A 16052-nucleotide genomic window follows, 5' to 3' on the forward strand; every position below is an offset into this window, starting at 1 on the left:
TGAGTGATATATAGAATTGTGGAGTCAATATGTTGTACCCCTATAACTAATAGTATGTTAATTATACTTTTTAAAAAAGTACACTGGTATGAAGTTAATATTTGGTTTACTCTCTGTTAAAAAGACAAGTTTTCTTGGATTATTGGTTTGCTCTTGATAAAAGATAGTAACAGTTGTGTGTGTGTGTGTTTTACCTTTTAAGTAATCTGCCTAGAAAACAGAGTCTGTCTTACCAAAATAATTTTCTGTATTTCATGTTGTCTTTATCAAGTCTTTGATTACTTAAGAGAACTGAGTCTTCTCTACTAAAAGAGCTAAGATTTTTTAGAACTATTTAGCATTCTGTATTTGCCTTGTGAAGTCTTGTCACTATGGTTAAATGGATAACTACTTATTATTTCACAGCGACCTATGATCCTATTTGGCCAAGTGTTTTTAAACCTTTTGATATTTTTGAGAAAGTTCCCCAAAATCAATTTCTAAATGAAGTCTTTTTGGCCTTGAACCAACTTTGGGATATTTTAAGAGGGTCCCTGGAACATTTCAAAAGATTTGTTCTCGGGGCACCTGGGTGGCTCAGTTAGTTGAGTGACCAACTCTTGGTTTCGGCTTGGGTTGTGATCTCAACGTCATGAGACAGCCCTGCATCGGGCTCCACACTCAGTAAGGAGTCTGCTTGGGATTCTCCCTCTGCCCCTCCCCCCGCACACTCTCTCTTTCAAATAAATAAATAAATCTTTAAAAAAAGGAAAAGATTTGTTCTCTCTCCTTATTAAAAGAGAGATGTTAAACTAATTAAGTGTATTTGATATGTTAAATTACACAGGAAACATGAAATAAGAAGTAATATTAAGCCTTCTTTATATTATATTTGTATAGATGCATATCATAAATGTTCTAGAAATTGTATAAAATTCCTAGAAATTTGATATATCCTAATATCACATTATCAGTCATAATTCGTTATTATTTTAAAATGTTGTATGTTACAGAAATAACCAAATTTCCTTGTGAATTCCATGATAATGAACTCTCATTAGATCTTTAACCATGGGCAATGTTAAAGTTTTTTATTATTCACAGAGAGTTATTATTTTACTCTGATATTTTTATAAGAATGAGACTCATGGGAAGGGCCTTATCAAGTGCTCTGACCACTGACACTTTTGTAAAACTAAATTTTGAGTACATCTCAGAGCTGAAGAAGGCTCTACCTGTCATCTGGTCCTGTACAAACTTTGGAGATTTCCAAATCAAATTGACTAGGAAAAGAAATAGCCTACATTGAGCTAGACTGCTTCCACCTAAGATACCACATCAAAGCTTCATACTTTAACTAAACATCAAACCCTGCCTTCTTCTCTTTCTTTCCTTTACTCTGGCAGTGTCTGGAAAGATAACACCATCATCCATGTCTTCCAGGCCCTTGCTAAGGGGGGGTAACCTTTCAGACTGCTGGATTTGACATCAAAAACTCCTGTCTGTGATGCTAAAGACCCTGTGGTCCTCCCTCTCATCAATGTTTCTTCTATTCTTAATTGACCCCCCACATCACAACTTAGGAGTCACTTACAAAGTCCAACTTTTTTTTTATGTTATGTTAATCACCATACAATACATCATTAGTTTTTGATGTAGTGATCCACGATTCATTGTTTTTGTATAACACCTAGTGCTCCATGCAGTACGTGCCCTCCTTAATATCCATCACTGGGCTAACCAACCCCCTTGGCCCCCTCCCCTCTAAAACCCTCAGATCGTTTCCCAGAGTCCATAGTCTCACAAAGTCCAACTTTTAACATCAGAATATCCATGTCTTGTTTTTACCTTTCTCCAATTATAACCATACTTTGTTCAGGTAAACACAAATGCTTATGCAAATCACAGCACATTTGCACCCCTGCATTCTTATGATTATCTGAATCAGATCTGCCCCAATAACAAAAAGATCTCACTAGCAGTACCCATCTTTGCAAGGCCAGAGTTGTTCTGGATCATAAGATAGCCTTTTATTATCTTTTAGCTGAACAAGGGGGTGTTGGTGCTGGGGCCAACACCACTTGCACTCCGATAACATTTCTGGGGAAGTTGAAACTCAAATACACAAAACCACTGAATAAGCCACTTGGCTTTAGAAAGTGACTCCTTCAACCTGGTCTTTCTTTGACTTATTTGATTTTGATTGTTTTGCCTTGGGGATCATGGCTCCAAAGTGCACATCAGAAAGTGGGGATTATTCTGCTTATGATCATCACAGTAGTCTCCCTGGTTCACTGTATTCCTTCAAAAGCTTGCAGTGCATGTTGATAGCTGCTAAATGAGCAAATGATCTTGCTAAGAATGGAACATTGGAAAAAGAATGAAGAGAATGACTAACTTAAGAAATGTGAACCTGAAGTTGTGACCTATGAATACCACAGAGATTCAACAATAAGCATCATGACCTATGAATACCACACAGGGGATCAACAAAAGTCGTGAGAGCTTCAGAGCAGTAGCTGGGAGAGGTGTTAATGCCTTAAATTTTGATCACATCTCTCAGTCAAGATGAGAATTTGATCAAAAGCGGGGAATTGTTAAAAAAAAAAAAAAAGACAACATGTCCAAAATGGAGTCACTTGTGCTAAGCCCACATCACCAAACCAAGACTTACTTCCTAGGTTAATTACAGTTTCAATCTCTCCCAGGAACAGAATCTTAATCTAGTCAATCACTAGCACTAGTAAGGTAATCGGACTGACAGACCCCTGCTGTCTCTTAAAGGAAAGTGACCTTGCCACACACAATCCACTCTTTGCTAGTAACTTCCTTGTTTTGCCGCCTTCTGCCTATACAAGTCTTTCATTTTGTACAGTTCTTAAGAGACCCTTTCTATCTGCTAGATGGGAAGCTGCCCAAGTCATGAATTGTTGAATAAAGCCAATGAAATCTTTAAAATTTACTCAGTTGAAGTTTGTTTTCTTAATACCACTCAACTCAAGCAGAGACAATGTTAACAAATATGCACGGCCATAGTTTGAAATCCTTGCTCACCATTCCACCCTTCGCATATACTCACCAGAGTTGTGATAACTTGAATAATCGATTTAAAGCCATATTACATTAAGCATTTTGGTTGTTCTCTCAGTCTTACCTTCACAAAGTTTACTGTTGAATAGTAAACCCACGGAATACAATTTGGATCATTTGGTCCTGGACCAGACCTTTTAGGGACATTCCACCTGTAGGTGTTTATTTCTCCTGAAACAAATGAGAAGAAATAGAAAGAATTTACTAGTGTTACCTTTGGTTCAGATGTTTTACCTGAAGAAATAACAAACAGGTCTTGATATATTTCGGTTAATGTTTATTGCTGGGGAGAATTACTCATCCATTAGAAGTGTTCCAATTAAACTTACCTCTTGATTTTCTGAATTTGCAAAATGGCATATTTTTCATTCCAGACTATGGTTTTCTTTCTAATTTGACCTTTCTATTATCAACTGATGTTTACTCAAGACACGAAGACGTATTGTATTCCTCACTGTTTTTTCTCCTCAAATTTCATATCTCCCTCCCAAGAGTTAGGCTTGAGCACACTTGAGTTACTGTGAGACTCAGCCTTGATTTCTGATTGAATCGCCAAGGAGCTTTGTAAACTCTTATTGCTGAGGTCTCATCTCAAACCAATGAAATTAAAGTATCTAGAGTCTAGGACTAGGGCATCAGTATTTTTTTTTAAGTTTCTCAGGTGATTCTAATGTGCAGACCAGTGACATATAGTTAGAACCAGAGAGAATCAGAGAGACTTAGTTTCAAATCTCAACCCTATCATTTCCTATTTATCTAACTTTTGACAAACTACTTAACTTCACTGACCTTTAGTCTCCTTACTTGTAAAGTGGGTTAGTCATCCCACTTTTCAGATTGCTATGAAGATTAAATAAAATAAAATACCTAGGTTAGTGCCTCACACTGAAGGCAGTCAATAAATGTTCATCTGTATGTATACTAATAACAAATGAATGCCAGGCACCACATCTATGCATCCCCTGAGGCTGACCCAGAGCCTTGCGGAGGAGTCACAAATAAACTCACATAAATTGGCAAGATAATCACATTGTAAAAGTCTCAAATAAAAGCCACATTTAAATTGCTCTCTCCTTTTGAACTGTCTAGCAAGGTATTCCTACAAGGATGGGGTTGAGGAAAAGAAATTGTCACTGACCATGATACCAACCTCTCTTGCCACTCCACACCCCACCCCACCCCTAATTCAGAAACCTGTGTTTTGCTGCTTCAAGAAATCTCTCATGAACATTCTAAATGTCTATCTATAGGGAGATACTTAAACACATTTTGGAATATCCCTACAATGAACTATTACACAGCCATTAAATGATGTTTAAGAAGATTTTAATGACATGGGGAAAACTTGTGGTCCCATCCTAGGTCCCATCCTGTGTCTAGGTTCCATCCCTACCTTATCAGGACATACGGCCTATAGCTGAATGCAAGCCACAAGACAAAACAAAAATAATGCTTGCATGTAACTGCTCCATATTTGCTCATACACCAGTAGGTTAGCAATATAACCTTAGGTCTAGTTTCCATTACCTTTCATTATAGCCCCTCTGCCTTGTTAATTGCAAGATAAACTGCTGATATTTAGCTTCTTCAATGCAAGTGGCTAAGGGGTGGTATTATTAAAGTTGGAATGGTCCATTATTCACCCCAGTGGGGAGCACAGCTCTAAACAAAGGAAGATGCTCAGTGCATGCATGTTGAGTTGGTGGCATGAAAAAGAAGAAGACGGAAAAGGAGAAGAAGACATTTGAGAGGGACTTCTTTGCTTATCTCATGCATGCCCGAATTAACCATTCTTCTCCAACTTGTCTGGATTTTGTGCACAAAATTATTTTCTTGCTCCTATCCCCAATCTCTGGGCTCTCCCAAGACTTTCAACCTTGTCAGACAGAGACCCTTGTGGGGATTCTCCCCCTCCAAGTTGCAGTGAGAAAAAGGCTCTTTGCCACATTTTAATCACTCTTCCCTCTACCCCCATAACCCCATCAAGGACCCTTAGAAGGCCAGTCAGCACAGAAGAGCTATGTCCCTTGCCAGTCCTCACCATCAGGGCACAGCAGCCTGTGAGGGCTCACCCCAGCTGGCCCATAGCCCTGTCAGAACCCTTCCCCATGCCTGATTGGCACCTTTCTTCCTCCCTCCTGAGTTACTTTGCACCACCAAAACTGAATAACTTTAATTGCTTTTTTGACCCAATTAAAACCATTTCCCTCTTAATAAAAGCGAGACATCCAAGACAGAAAATGTAGAAAGTACAAACAATGTGAAGAAGTAGAAAGGAACATCACCCTAACTATTACTTAAAATACTACCCTGAAGATACAACCATTTTTAACATTTTGGCCTATTTCCTTTTTAACCTTTGTTCCATACTTGTATTTTTCTTAACATGATACCACAAGTTTTCCCCATGTCATTAAAATCTTCTTAAACATCATTTAATGGCTGTGTAATAGTTCATTGTAGGGATATTCCAAAATGTGTTTAAGTATCTCCCTATAGATAGACATTTAGAATGTTCATGAGAGATTTCTTGAAGCAGCAAAACACAGGTTTCTGAATTAGGGGTGGGGTGGGGTGTGGAGTGGCAAGAGAGGTTGGTATCATGGTCAGTGACAATTTCTTTTCCTCAACCCCATCCTTGTAGGAATACCTTGCTAACTTTTTCCAGTGATGCATTAGATTATTTTCTTTTCTTCCTTCTGTGCATCTTTAAATTTTTAAAAGTTTATATGACCTTTATTACAATTACTATAGTATTTAGTATTATACATATATATATATATACACACATAAGAAGTAAAATGGAATATAATTCCCCTGTAATTATACCTATGATTGCTCTTTATTTCATAACTGAAGGTCACAGAGGATCTTGACATTTACTACAACCACATTTCAACTGTGTAAATGTTATAGGAAGCTCTTTAAATTATGAGATCTTCTTTCCCTTCAATGCATATTTTAAAACCCAACTGGAGTTCCACCTCTTTTAGAAAGCTTTCCCTAATTACTCCTTTCTTTATTTGCTCTGAATCAATCAATCAATCTTTATGGATTTTCCTTCTCTGAAACTTTTATAAACACTCCCAGATATATTCTTGAAACTCTTTGCCAGTTAGAATTCCATTATGATTAATCCACATTACTACTGAAATGATTCATCTTGTTTGTCTTTTTTTTCCTCCAAATTCATTTTAAGCAACTCGAGAGAAATGTATGGCTAAGAGCATACATTCTAACTCCAGCAAATTGAGGTTCCACTGTTACTAATGTATGACCTGGTCAAGTTCTTTACCCCTCTGTTCTTTAGTCATCTATTAAATGGACATAATGATACCATATTTCCTCAATTATAGGATGTGCATTTTTCACATTTTAACATAACTGAAATCAAGATGTATCTTTCAATCAGTGGCATGCTAAGGTTTAATTGGCCATGTGTTCTTTCCTTTTTTAGTAACAGATAAAAATAAAGATGGATATTCTAATCAATGGTATCAGAGTCAACGACATATGTTAGTGTCTACCTTGTTGGGCTATTGTAAGGAAAATGAATTTTTTTTTAAATATAAACCATAGCACATGGCAAAAGATGAACATTCAATATGTATTAGCTATTATTATGTCTTACTGCACTTTTAGGTCCCTAATGGAGCCCTAGAAACACCATAACCACTTGGTCATTGGACGAATGATGATCTCATATTAGGAGTGACTAGGTGATGGCTGGAACATATTGACATTAAGATGAACTTTCCAAGAGCCCTCAAAGATCAGAAAAGATCAGAAGAGAGTTGAGTCTGGGGTCCTTATCAGCATGGAGCAGATCTCCCGTGTAACTTACCTGGCTTTGTGACAGATGCTTGGAGTTGCTTCCCACTCTCCATGTCTTCAATACCATGGGCTGAGATGGAGTAGGGCCGCTTGGCTTTGTTCTTAAATATGATCAGTATGGAGTCACCCACCTCAGCATGAACCATTGGGCCTAAAGGCAAAACACAAGCCTGTGTGCATTATCTTTGCTCTTTTCAACACTGATGTAATATATATGTAGGTAGTTTTTAGCAAAATAAAACAAAGGTTAGTTTCCCCATTAGCATACTTCCTTTAGAAGGCAATATATGTAATGTTAAATACTCATGTAGTGTTTGGCAATCAGACCAACCTGGGTTCAAATCCTGCTTCCTTCACTTATTAGAGAGACCTTGGGTAAGTCAAGTAACCTGCTTGACTCAATTTCCTCCCCTATGAAATGGGTTTAATATCACCTTTCTCATAGGGATATAGTAAGAATTAAATAAGATAATGTATGTAAAGTGCTTATTTCAGTGCATTGAAACACAGTAAGTACTCAATAAATGCTTAAATTTTTACTACTGCTGAGACACAGTCTCCAGGAAAAGCCATATCCACATGATATGGTGACTTCCAGTTCTGTATGTAACTTCTGTAAGTAACTTTGGCAAGTCTGAAATTGTTCATTATCTGGTAAATGGATATATCAATAATAATAACCACAATGAAGATCCAATGAAATATTGTGTATAAAAGGGATTTGAAAGATAAGAACAAAATTAAAACATCTATGTACTAATTTATGATCAATACAGGGATTTTACTAATGCATGTCCAATGCCATTTCTCAGTACTTGGATACCTTGGGGGTTCACGACATTCCACTACATTCATAGAGAGATACGCTCATGGTAGGGGCTCTGAAGGCACCCATCCTCTCTTCACGGATTCAAACCATGGTTTTAGTTGCTTTTCTGAGAAGACCACTAAAGTCCTAAATAAATCTGAAATTTGATGGACTGTTTTTATCTTTGGAAGAAAATATTTAGTATGAATCAGGAAGTGTCTGAGAAAAAATGCTATTTTGTTTTTAATGATAAAGCTAGAAAAGAATGCATGTCTTTTAAATAGCAAAGTTGGATATAGTTCCAGATAGGTGCATGTGTATACATATATTAAAATGATTATTTGTCCTTCATTACTACTTTAATTCCACATGGCTTGCTGTGCTGGTAGGAGTGAATGTCTTCTGATTTGGGGCCTGATAGGTCACCGGCAGCAGTAAAGAACAGAGGGTTGCCTGTCCTGTGCCCTTTGGAACTTCAGGGGCACAGGCCTGTCCCTAAGCTGCAGAAAACGAGTGGATGGGCCTCATGGTCTCCTGGGAGAAGCACCACTGGGCTTGCCTCTGATGGAGTCATGGCTTTGTGTCATTTTACTGAGCAGACCCTCAGTTGCTTTTTGAGGGGCAACCCACTCTTGTTGGTAGGACCAGTGAGCTTTTTTCCTGGAGCTCATTCGACAGACACAGCTCAAAAGAAGGAATGTTCCCACTGGGGCTGACTCTTTTAGTGTCACAAACCAAGCTTGCATGCCAGTGTTAATAGACAGTGAGGGTAAGGGGAAGATGGGTGGGGCATTTAATAATTTATCAAGCTAGCTGTCCTGGTGCCTTTTTTAATATTAAGAAACACCGTGTAAAGTCATACTATTTATATAAGTCACCTTGTGCATTTAAAAATGAGAGCAGGAAAAAAAAAAAAAGGGAACGGATTTCAGAAAGTCATCTAGATTAGCCCTCTGCCTCAAGATCTCATCTTCATGATGGGGTCAAGTTTGGTGACTCCCAGGTGGAAGTGGGGAAGGAAAGCCAAAAAAGCTTATCTGATCACCACGTCAGGCAGCCCAGGACATCAGACAGGCCTAGCAGGTCCTGAGAAGGCCAAGTTCAGGGCCTCCTGAACTCAAACCAGCCCTTCCATCCTTAGCGCTTCTCTCATGGAAGGGGTTTCTCTTTGGCTTGAATTATTTTTATGGTGTGTTCTTATGGCTCTGTGCATGGAGAATCCAGGACCTTGAAGGAGTTATGCAAATACTCTGCCTGCTCTTCTGAGGCATCAGATCATTCCAAGTTAAAATGTCCAGGCTCAGCAGAGGGATGGGAAAGGAACTTGAGGGCAACAGATGTTGGTTAGACAACCCTGATGATATGGATTGCTGTTTGTGTGTTAGCTGGTTATCTGGTTGACCATTCTTTGAAAGAGCATGCTCCCTGACAATGGGAGGACAGGAAGATGTCATACTTGGATGGATGCTGTCAGGCTACTCTGTCCCTGCTGTCCCTTCTCAGGCCACCCTTGGGGCTGGCAGTGCACGGCTGTGATCTGTACCATACCCAGGAGTTCCAGATGCTTTTCTCGTGGCGGTCGGGCCTTGATCTCCACAAATTCACCATCGGTGTATTCTCTGTAAACCACCTTCCTGTACTGAGAGCCAATCCAGTTCTCAGTGTGGTTCATAAATATATCTCCGTGTCTGTAAAGCAGAAGCATCAGAAATTAAAGTCATCAGGAGGTAGAAAACCCTTGAGTGCTTCTGAGTGATTCAGGGGTACTCCGGAGCAGTGTTTCTCAAACCTGGCTGCCCTCAGGATCCCCCTGTGGAGCTGGACTTTTGCACCAGGCTCTCTGGAAGTGGGGCCAGGAATCTGCACTTGAAAGCACCTCAGGGGGTTCTGATGGGGGCAGGCAGTCTGGCCCAGGACTTCCTTCTTGAGGACCATCATTGCAAAGCCCTGCTGGGTGCTGAATGGGACCAACCTTAGTTAGAAACTCCCATGAGATAGCACGTTTCTTCTTGGGACTAACTAACCTCACACACGTGCACATGCATGCACACATGCGCACACTCACTCTCTACCACCCTGAATTCCTTCAGATTTCACGTGTATCTTTCTGTACCTTGTTCTACTTTTCCACTTTAAAGATCTCAAGAAAGACTCTGGGTTGTATATTGTGCATATACTCATATACAAATATAGGCATAGTTGATTCTTGTTATTCACAGGAGTCATGTTCTAGAAAGTCACCTCAAACACTGAAATAATGAATATTGAACCATTGTTCCTAGGGGAAATACAAGGTTAGGTTTTGTAGGTGTTCACAGTGAATTGCCCCAAGATGTGCCATTTTGGCCTGTGGATTATTTTGAGCTGAAAACAATCAAGACCTAAAAGATCCAGGAAAAAATTTTGACCTTCCCTCTAACTGCCTAAAAGTATTTAGGTAGAGGACCCATTCCAAGAAGAGGCTATTACCATAGGTAACTACATTATAATATGAACTAGGGGTGGGAGACAGGGAGGAATTTAGCAATGTCTGTTTGTTAAAATTCTTCTCTCTGTCCCATTGTTTCGGAGTGGCCCAGCCAACATTTGTTTACCTAACATTTACTCTTTTTCGTATTCTTATGAATTGCTCTCCTTTTCTTTGAAGTCCCAGACTCCTTCACCCTTCTCCTTAGGTTCAGGATGACATATATAGCTCATTTTGCCTGACTGTCTTTGGAATCTCTCATGTTTATGTGGATTATCCCTGTGTAAGTAAATTTGATTCTCTCATGTCAATTTAATTCTTAGACCAGCCAGAAGAATTTGAAGGGTAGAGGAAAATCCACCTCCCCAACCCTCCAAAAAAAACCCAGTTTCTTCAAACCTCTGGTCACAGTATTTTCATTGACAGATTAATAAATATCCTTGTTTTATGTGTGTTTCTGCTTAAAGACATCTTATTCAATACGTATTGTTGATTCATTTACTTTGAATTCTGGCCAATAGCACTGTAACTCATGCCTGAATGAAGCTTATCTAACATACACACTTCCTCTGTAAGGCACATCACGGTCTTCTTGCACTTGAGAACACTAGGCAGCCAAATAAATATTTTATTATTTATTTATTTATTTATTTATTTATTATTTTTATTTTTAAACAGCTAAGTCACCAACAAAACACACACACACACACAAAAGTAGCACTAAATAGACCACAAAGAGGATGTCTGTTTACAGAAGACAGAGGGATGACTCGTTTGTCTGACCTAGCTGGGAATGTGCGTATTGGGTGACACAAATTCTTAGCCGCTTTATGCATCACTGTAAATGACCACAGAAGCGCCACAAAAATTGATTTTGGTGTTACAGATAAATTTCAGCAAGTAGGCAAATTCACAAACATGGAATCTGCAAATAATGAGGATCAACTATATATTTAATCCATCATCAAGATAGATGATCACGAACGATGGGGAAAAAAATCTTATCGGTTTTATCTACAAAATATAGTATGTCTCACAGCCTTCCCTTTCCCTCCATTAAACTACCTGCACTCCAACCTCAGCCACCTACATCACTTACCTACATGAACTGAGTTGTTCCTGGTCATTCTACCTGCCTCCCATGCTCCTCCCTTCCCTCTACCCTCTACGCTACAGGCAGAATGATCCTAACCTGTACATTCAACCAAGTGAGTCCTGGTGGAAAACTCTTGATGGCTCCCAATTCCCCAAATTCCTCACACCCCTTCACTATCTGCCTCTGCCAACCTCCCAAGTCTCCTTTCCCAATACTGGCACCCACACTCTCTACGCTTTGGTCATTCTAAATATTCTCTCTTGAACTCCATGTGCCCTCCCCACCTCCAGGCCTTCCATGTGTTATCCCCTGGGCCAAAAACACCCTTGCCACCTCTTCAACTGGCCTATTCCTCAAGTCCCAGGACAAAGACTACTTCCTCTCAAGAAGCTTTCCCTGACCACCTACTCTCTCCCCGGCTCTCCCCCAGATGGGGCCATGTGCACCTGCTGTGAGCTCCCCCTGTGCCCTGCACTTCCCCTCTCATAGTGATGACCTTGCTCAATATGCTTGGTCAAATGTCTTCCCCATGAACCATGAATTCTGTGTGGGAAAGGACCTCGCCTGCCCTTGTTAGCACCGTTTTGTCAGCACCTGGTACAATGCCTAGCACACAGTAGGTACTTAACAAACGCATGTATATCTTCGACCTAAACCACAATGCTTGCCAAGGGAAGAGAATTTTTCTTCGACTTTCCTTTTCCAAGAGTCCTAGTAACATGTGTGGTAGTGACCCAGACACCTCTGGAGCCATGCTTTACTGTTTGCCAGCTTTCCTATTCTGCAAAGTGGGGTGATGACAATTCATCTGCCTCCCAGGATGGGTGTGAGGACTCTGTGGGTTAAGATCTGTAAAGGGCTGCTCCAGACACATACTGAACACCATGTAAGCGCTTGCTCATCCGCCATCTTGCTGGGATGTCAGGTGAATTTCTGGGCCAAGGCTGACCAAATGGGTCAAGGACATTGTGAGGGTCACTATGAGATAGGGTTTGTAAAAACCCTAGCAAAATGCCTGGTGCAGGGTGGGTGCTCAATACATGGCAGTTATTATCTCAAATCCCACACTGGTGAAATTAAATGCCTATCAGTCCACAAGCTCAGGAGTACTAGGAATACAGCTTTATTTCCCTAGAGCAACTTCATCTCGGTGTTTGAATTCTCTCCCACTGCACAAACCCTGGCATTGCGCTGATGAGTCCCACTGGTTGCTTTTCTGGGGTCCCGAGGCTTTCTCAGTGTGTTCTGAGAAAGCCTTCAGGGAAAGATATCTGGGTCCCAAGGTGAGGCAGAGGGTCTGTGTGAACCGGGATGATAAATGTCTCAGGGATAACCCACACTGACAGGTGGTTTGAAAACTAGGTGTGCTCCCTGCCAAGGCTTTGGCTCAAAAGGCAGAGGCATAACAGTGGCGGTGCAGATGGGGCATTTGTCCCTGGGCTCCCAGCTGCAGAGGGGCCACAGACATGCCTCTAGGGGGCCCGGTCATCTCCATCTGTACTGAGTTTCTTTCTACAGATCCGTTATACTTCGAATATGTGAACAGGCTCTTGTTTTACTTTGTTTTCGTTTATTTACGGGCAATATCCCGAGCGGAGGGCAGAGTGCAAACACAGCCAGCACCCTCTCTCTCTCTCTCTCTCTCTCTCTCTATGTCCCCTGGGAGACAATCCCAGAAGACTGAGGCTGGAGCCTCCTGCTGGCCCAGAGAGCTGGTGGTCGGAAAACCGAAATTACACCGAGTTTCAAGAAAATCATGACGGCTATGTTTCTTATACTCTCACGGGCTAGGAATATACATACAACAAAATTGTTATGCGATTATTTCTTTAGTTCTAGCTGTCTTTAAGTAAAAATCATCATTTTAGAAAAGGCTGGGTCAGTCTTCTTTTCATTTTCTACTGCCCCAGCATCAGTCTTGAGCTGGTATCGGCAGCACTGGTTTTGCAGGAGAGGAATGTCTGGTTTAATAAATGGGTTGGTGAGTCATGGAACAAATTTTAAATCATCCTGTCCCTGAGGCAAATCTTTTTAAAGGGGACGAGTCATTTTGTTTCTTCATTTATCCATAAGGTGATGCTGTTCTACTCTCTTTTCCAGGAGTTTAAACCCTCAAAACAGGCCAACAAGTAAGAACAACAACAAAAAAGACATGTTAAGATCAGGAAGAGTTGGGTATAGAGGATTTGTGTGTGGTGTGGCCAGAGAGAATTGGAGGGGGGGGGGGTCGTAGGGAGCTGATAATACAGAACAAAGAAGAACAAAGATATGCAAATTAACATGGCTTGGTGATGAGAACACAGATTTGTCCTTGAAAAGGTCTATGTTCAATTCCAGTGTCCATGACTAGTGGTTAGCCTTAACTCTCTGCACTGAGTCTCCTGGTTGGTATATGGGGACAGGGACTACCCAAGCAGCAGGTGTTGTTGAGTGGAGGGTATGAACTTGGGGGAGGAGGTCTACAGGTCAGCTCCAGGCAGATGCCTCTATACCTTGTTTCACTCTACCCCAGTGCACAGGGGCGGGAGGGGAAGTGTGCGTGGGGGACCAGCGTTCCCAGGCTCCAGCCCTGCTGACCCTTTGGTGCTTAGCATTGGCTGACAGTACTCTCACGGGAGGGTCCATCTTGGGAACTTTCGGGGTACAGGGCCTACTAGAGAGACCAGTCTGCCCATCTCAATTTGGGGATCTCTACCAAAGCAATGCCTCCTACCGGCTCCTAGGCCGTTCCCCATCCGATGAATGCTCTTTCCCCGCGGTCCTCAACCTACCCATCTGCTCACCTCGCTGCACACCCCGTCTCTGCCTCCTTCTATACCCTTTTGTCTTCACAGTCCCCCTGTCACTGGGCTCTGCCTCTTTCCCTAACCCTTTCACGCTAGGCGCTGGCTCAAAGGCACACGCATTCTTGGGACAGCCACACTTGGAACCGGCCACCACGAGCAGGGGATGCACTGAGCCTGCCCGGCGTGCCCCCAAATGACTTCAGACTCCCCTCCTAGGGTGCAGATGGGGAGCTTGCCTCATCTTTTGTGCTCATAGTAACAGTCTCTGTCCGCCAGAATTGTGCAGACAAAACCAGGGCAATGTTAGGTTTCCCCACTTGAAAAACATCTACAGAGCATATGCAATCCCACCCAAGAGACTTGGCGGCTTCGCCCGCGGTACCTTTCCCCTCCTGCGTCCAAGTGCTGCTTTTCGAACTCCCAGTTTTTGTTAGGGGCATAATCCCATTCTACCTCTTCAGCGGCGATGTAAAAGGTTCTTATCATCCCATACGGCTGCTCAGAAGGGTCCTTGTTGCCACAGCTGCTGACCTCATATATCTGACTCATGCCTCTCGCGAAGTGGTGCATGGTGGAACAAAACAGCCTGAAAATACCTGGAAGAGAAACGACTTGGCATTGTGTGCCGAACTCGACTGTTTTGGTTTTGGCTTGGATCTGCTAGCAATCTACAGCATTTTGTTCCCGAAGAAATAATTGGTAAGGTGGATTTTTTAAATACCAATTTTATATCATATTTTCCAGCCAGACTCCAAGGGGAATAAATTACTGTGAATATATTTACTTAGGAGGGGAAAATAATACCATCTGAAATTCCTTTGGAATCGAAAATGAAAACTTGCAAAGTTGCTACCAAGAAATAATTTCTCTGGGTCTTCCCTATTTTACACACCTGTTAGAAGAGAGTTGCTCCTGGAAAATCACTGATAGGTATGATTATCTTAGCCCAGCCCAGTTTAAAATGAACTAATTACCTGTAAGATTAATATTCTAAATTGAAATTAGGGCACATTTCTGAAATCATGTATTTTGCCCTAGAGGATTTCATAAACTATATAAAGTGAAATATACACATAAGGTATTATTAAATTATTATTATTATTATTCATTAATCCTTTGAGCAAAGGAGGTTCTCATTACCAGTGATAGGTCAACATTATGCCAGGTGAAAAGAAAAAGAAAATCAACTAGATTTCCCTACATAATGCCAACAATCATGTCTGAGAATTATGTAATTTTATAAACTGATGCAATTTTCTAGATTGGCATCAGGTAGATATATCTTAATTGAACTCACCGTAAAATCATATAAAACAAAATTATTGAAAGATATTAACTGTCAGTGGAATTACTGGATCAATAAATCTTCCCTTCCTTTCATAGAGGCTGTTCTTAGAGGTGAGTGATCAGGGATTGGTCTCATTAACCATCTACAATGCCCAGTGATAGCTTTTATCATGCTATACATATCGAAATATTGCAAATTACCCCTTGAGAATGAGAAAAACCCACTGGTTCAGTGGGTTGTCCGGCTCCCTCCACACTGAGCAGGACCCTCACGAGGAAGGGTCTTTATGAAACCACACAGAAGACACTCTGAAGGCAGACATGGAAAGAGCTCCCACTGTGTGTGTTATTTGCCACACAGCCCGTTATTCACGTGTTCATCATGTTCCTCGCTAGCCAAGGAATTATCTTCTCTAAGAATGAAGAGGAGTTTGGGCGCCTGGGTGGCTCAGTCGTTAAGCGTCTGCCTTCGGCTCAGGTCATGATCCCAGGGTCCTGGGATCGAGTCCCACATCGGGTTCCCTGCTCTGCGGGAAGCCTGCTTCTCCCTCTCCCACTCCCCCTGCTTGTGTTCCGTCTCTCGCTATGTCTCTCTCTGTCAAAAAAATAAATAAAATCTTTAAAAAAAAAAAAAAAAGAATGAAGAGGAGTTTAAGGCCTTGATTGTGGTGATAACTTCACAGACATATACTTACCTCCCAACTC

The 16052-nt window shown here is 41.2% G+C and overlaps 1 protein-coding gene across 1 annotated transcript in view; it reads right to left on the bottom strand.

Annotated features, from left to right (window-relative positions):
* The window catches only part of HEPHL1 (hephaestin like 1), an 88149-nt gene that overhangs the window by 24782 nt on the left and 47315 nt on the right, over window positions 1-16052 (bottom strand). Inside the window, exons 12-15 of the mRNA XM_032426356.1 lie at window positions 14443-14656; window positions 9260-9399; window positions 6914-7054; window positions 3134-3240 (exon numbers count right to left, since the gene is read on the bottom strand). Coding sequence (XP_032282247.1) covers window positions 3134-3240; window positions 6914-7054; window positions 9260-9399; window positions 14443-14656 — 602 coding nt within the window. The remainder of the gene's footprint in view (window positions 1-3133; window positions 3241-6913; window positions 7055-9259; window positions 9400-14442; window positions 14657-16052) is intronic.

Source organism: Phoca vitulina, unplaced genomic scaffold (genome assembly GCF_004348235.1).
Source record: "Phoca vitulina isolate PV1807 unplaced genomic scaffold, GSC_HSeal_1.0 scaffold34, whole genome shotgun sequence".
In the NCBI taxonomy this organism is placed as follows: Eukaryota; Metazoa; Chordata; class Mammalia; order Carnivora; family Phocidae; genus Phoca; species Phoca vitulina.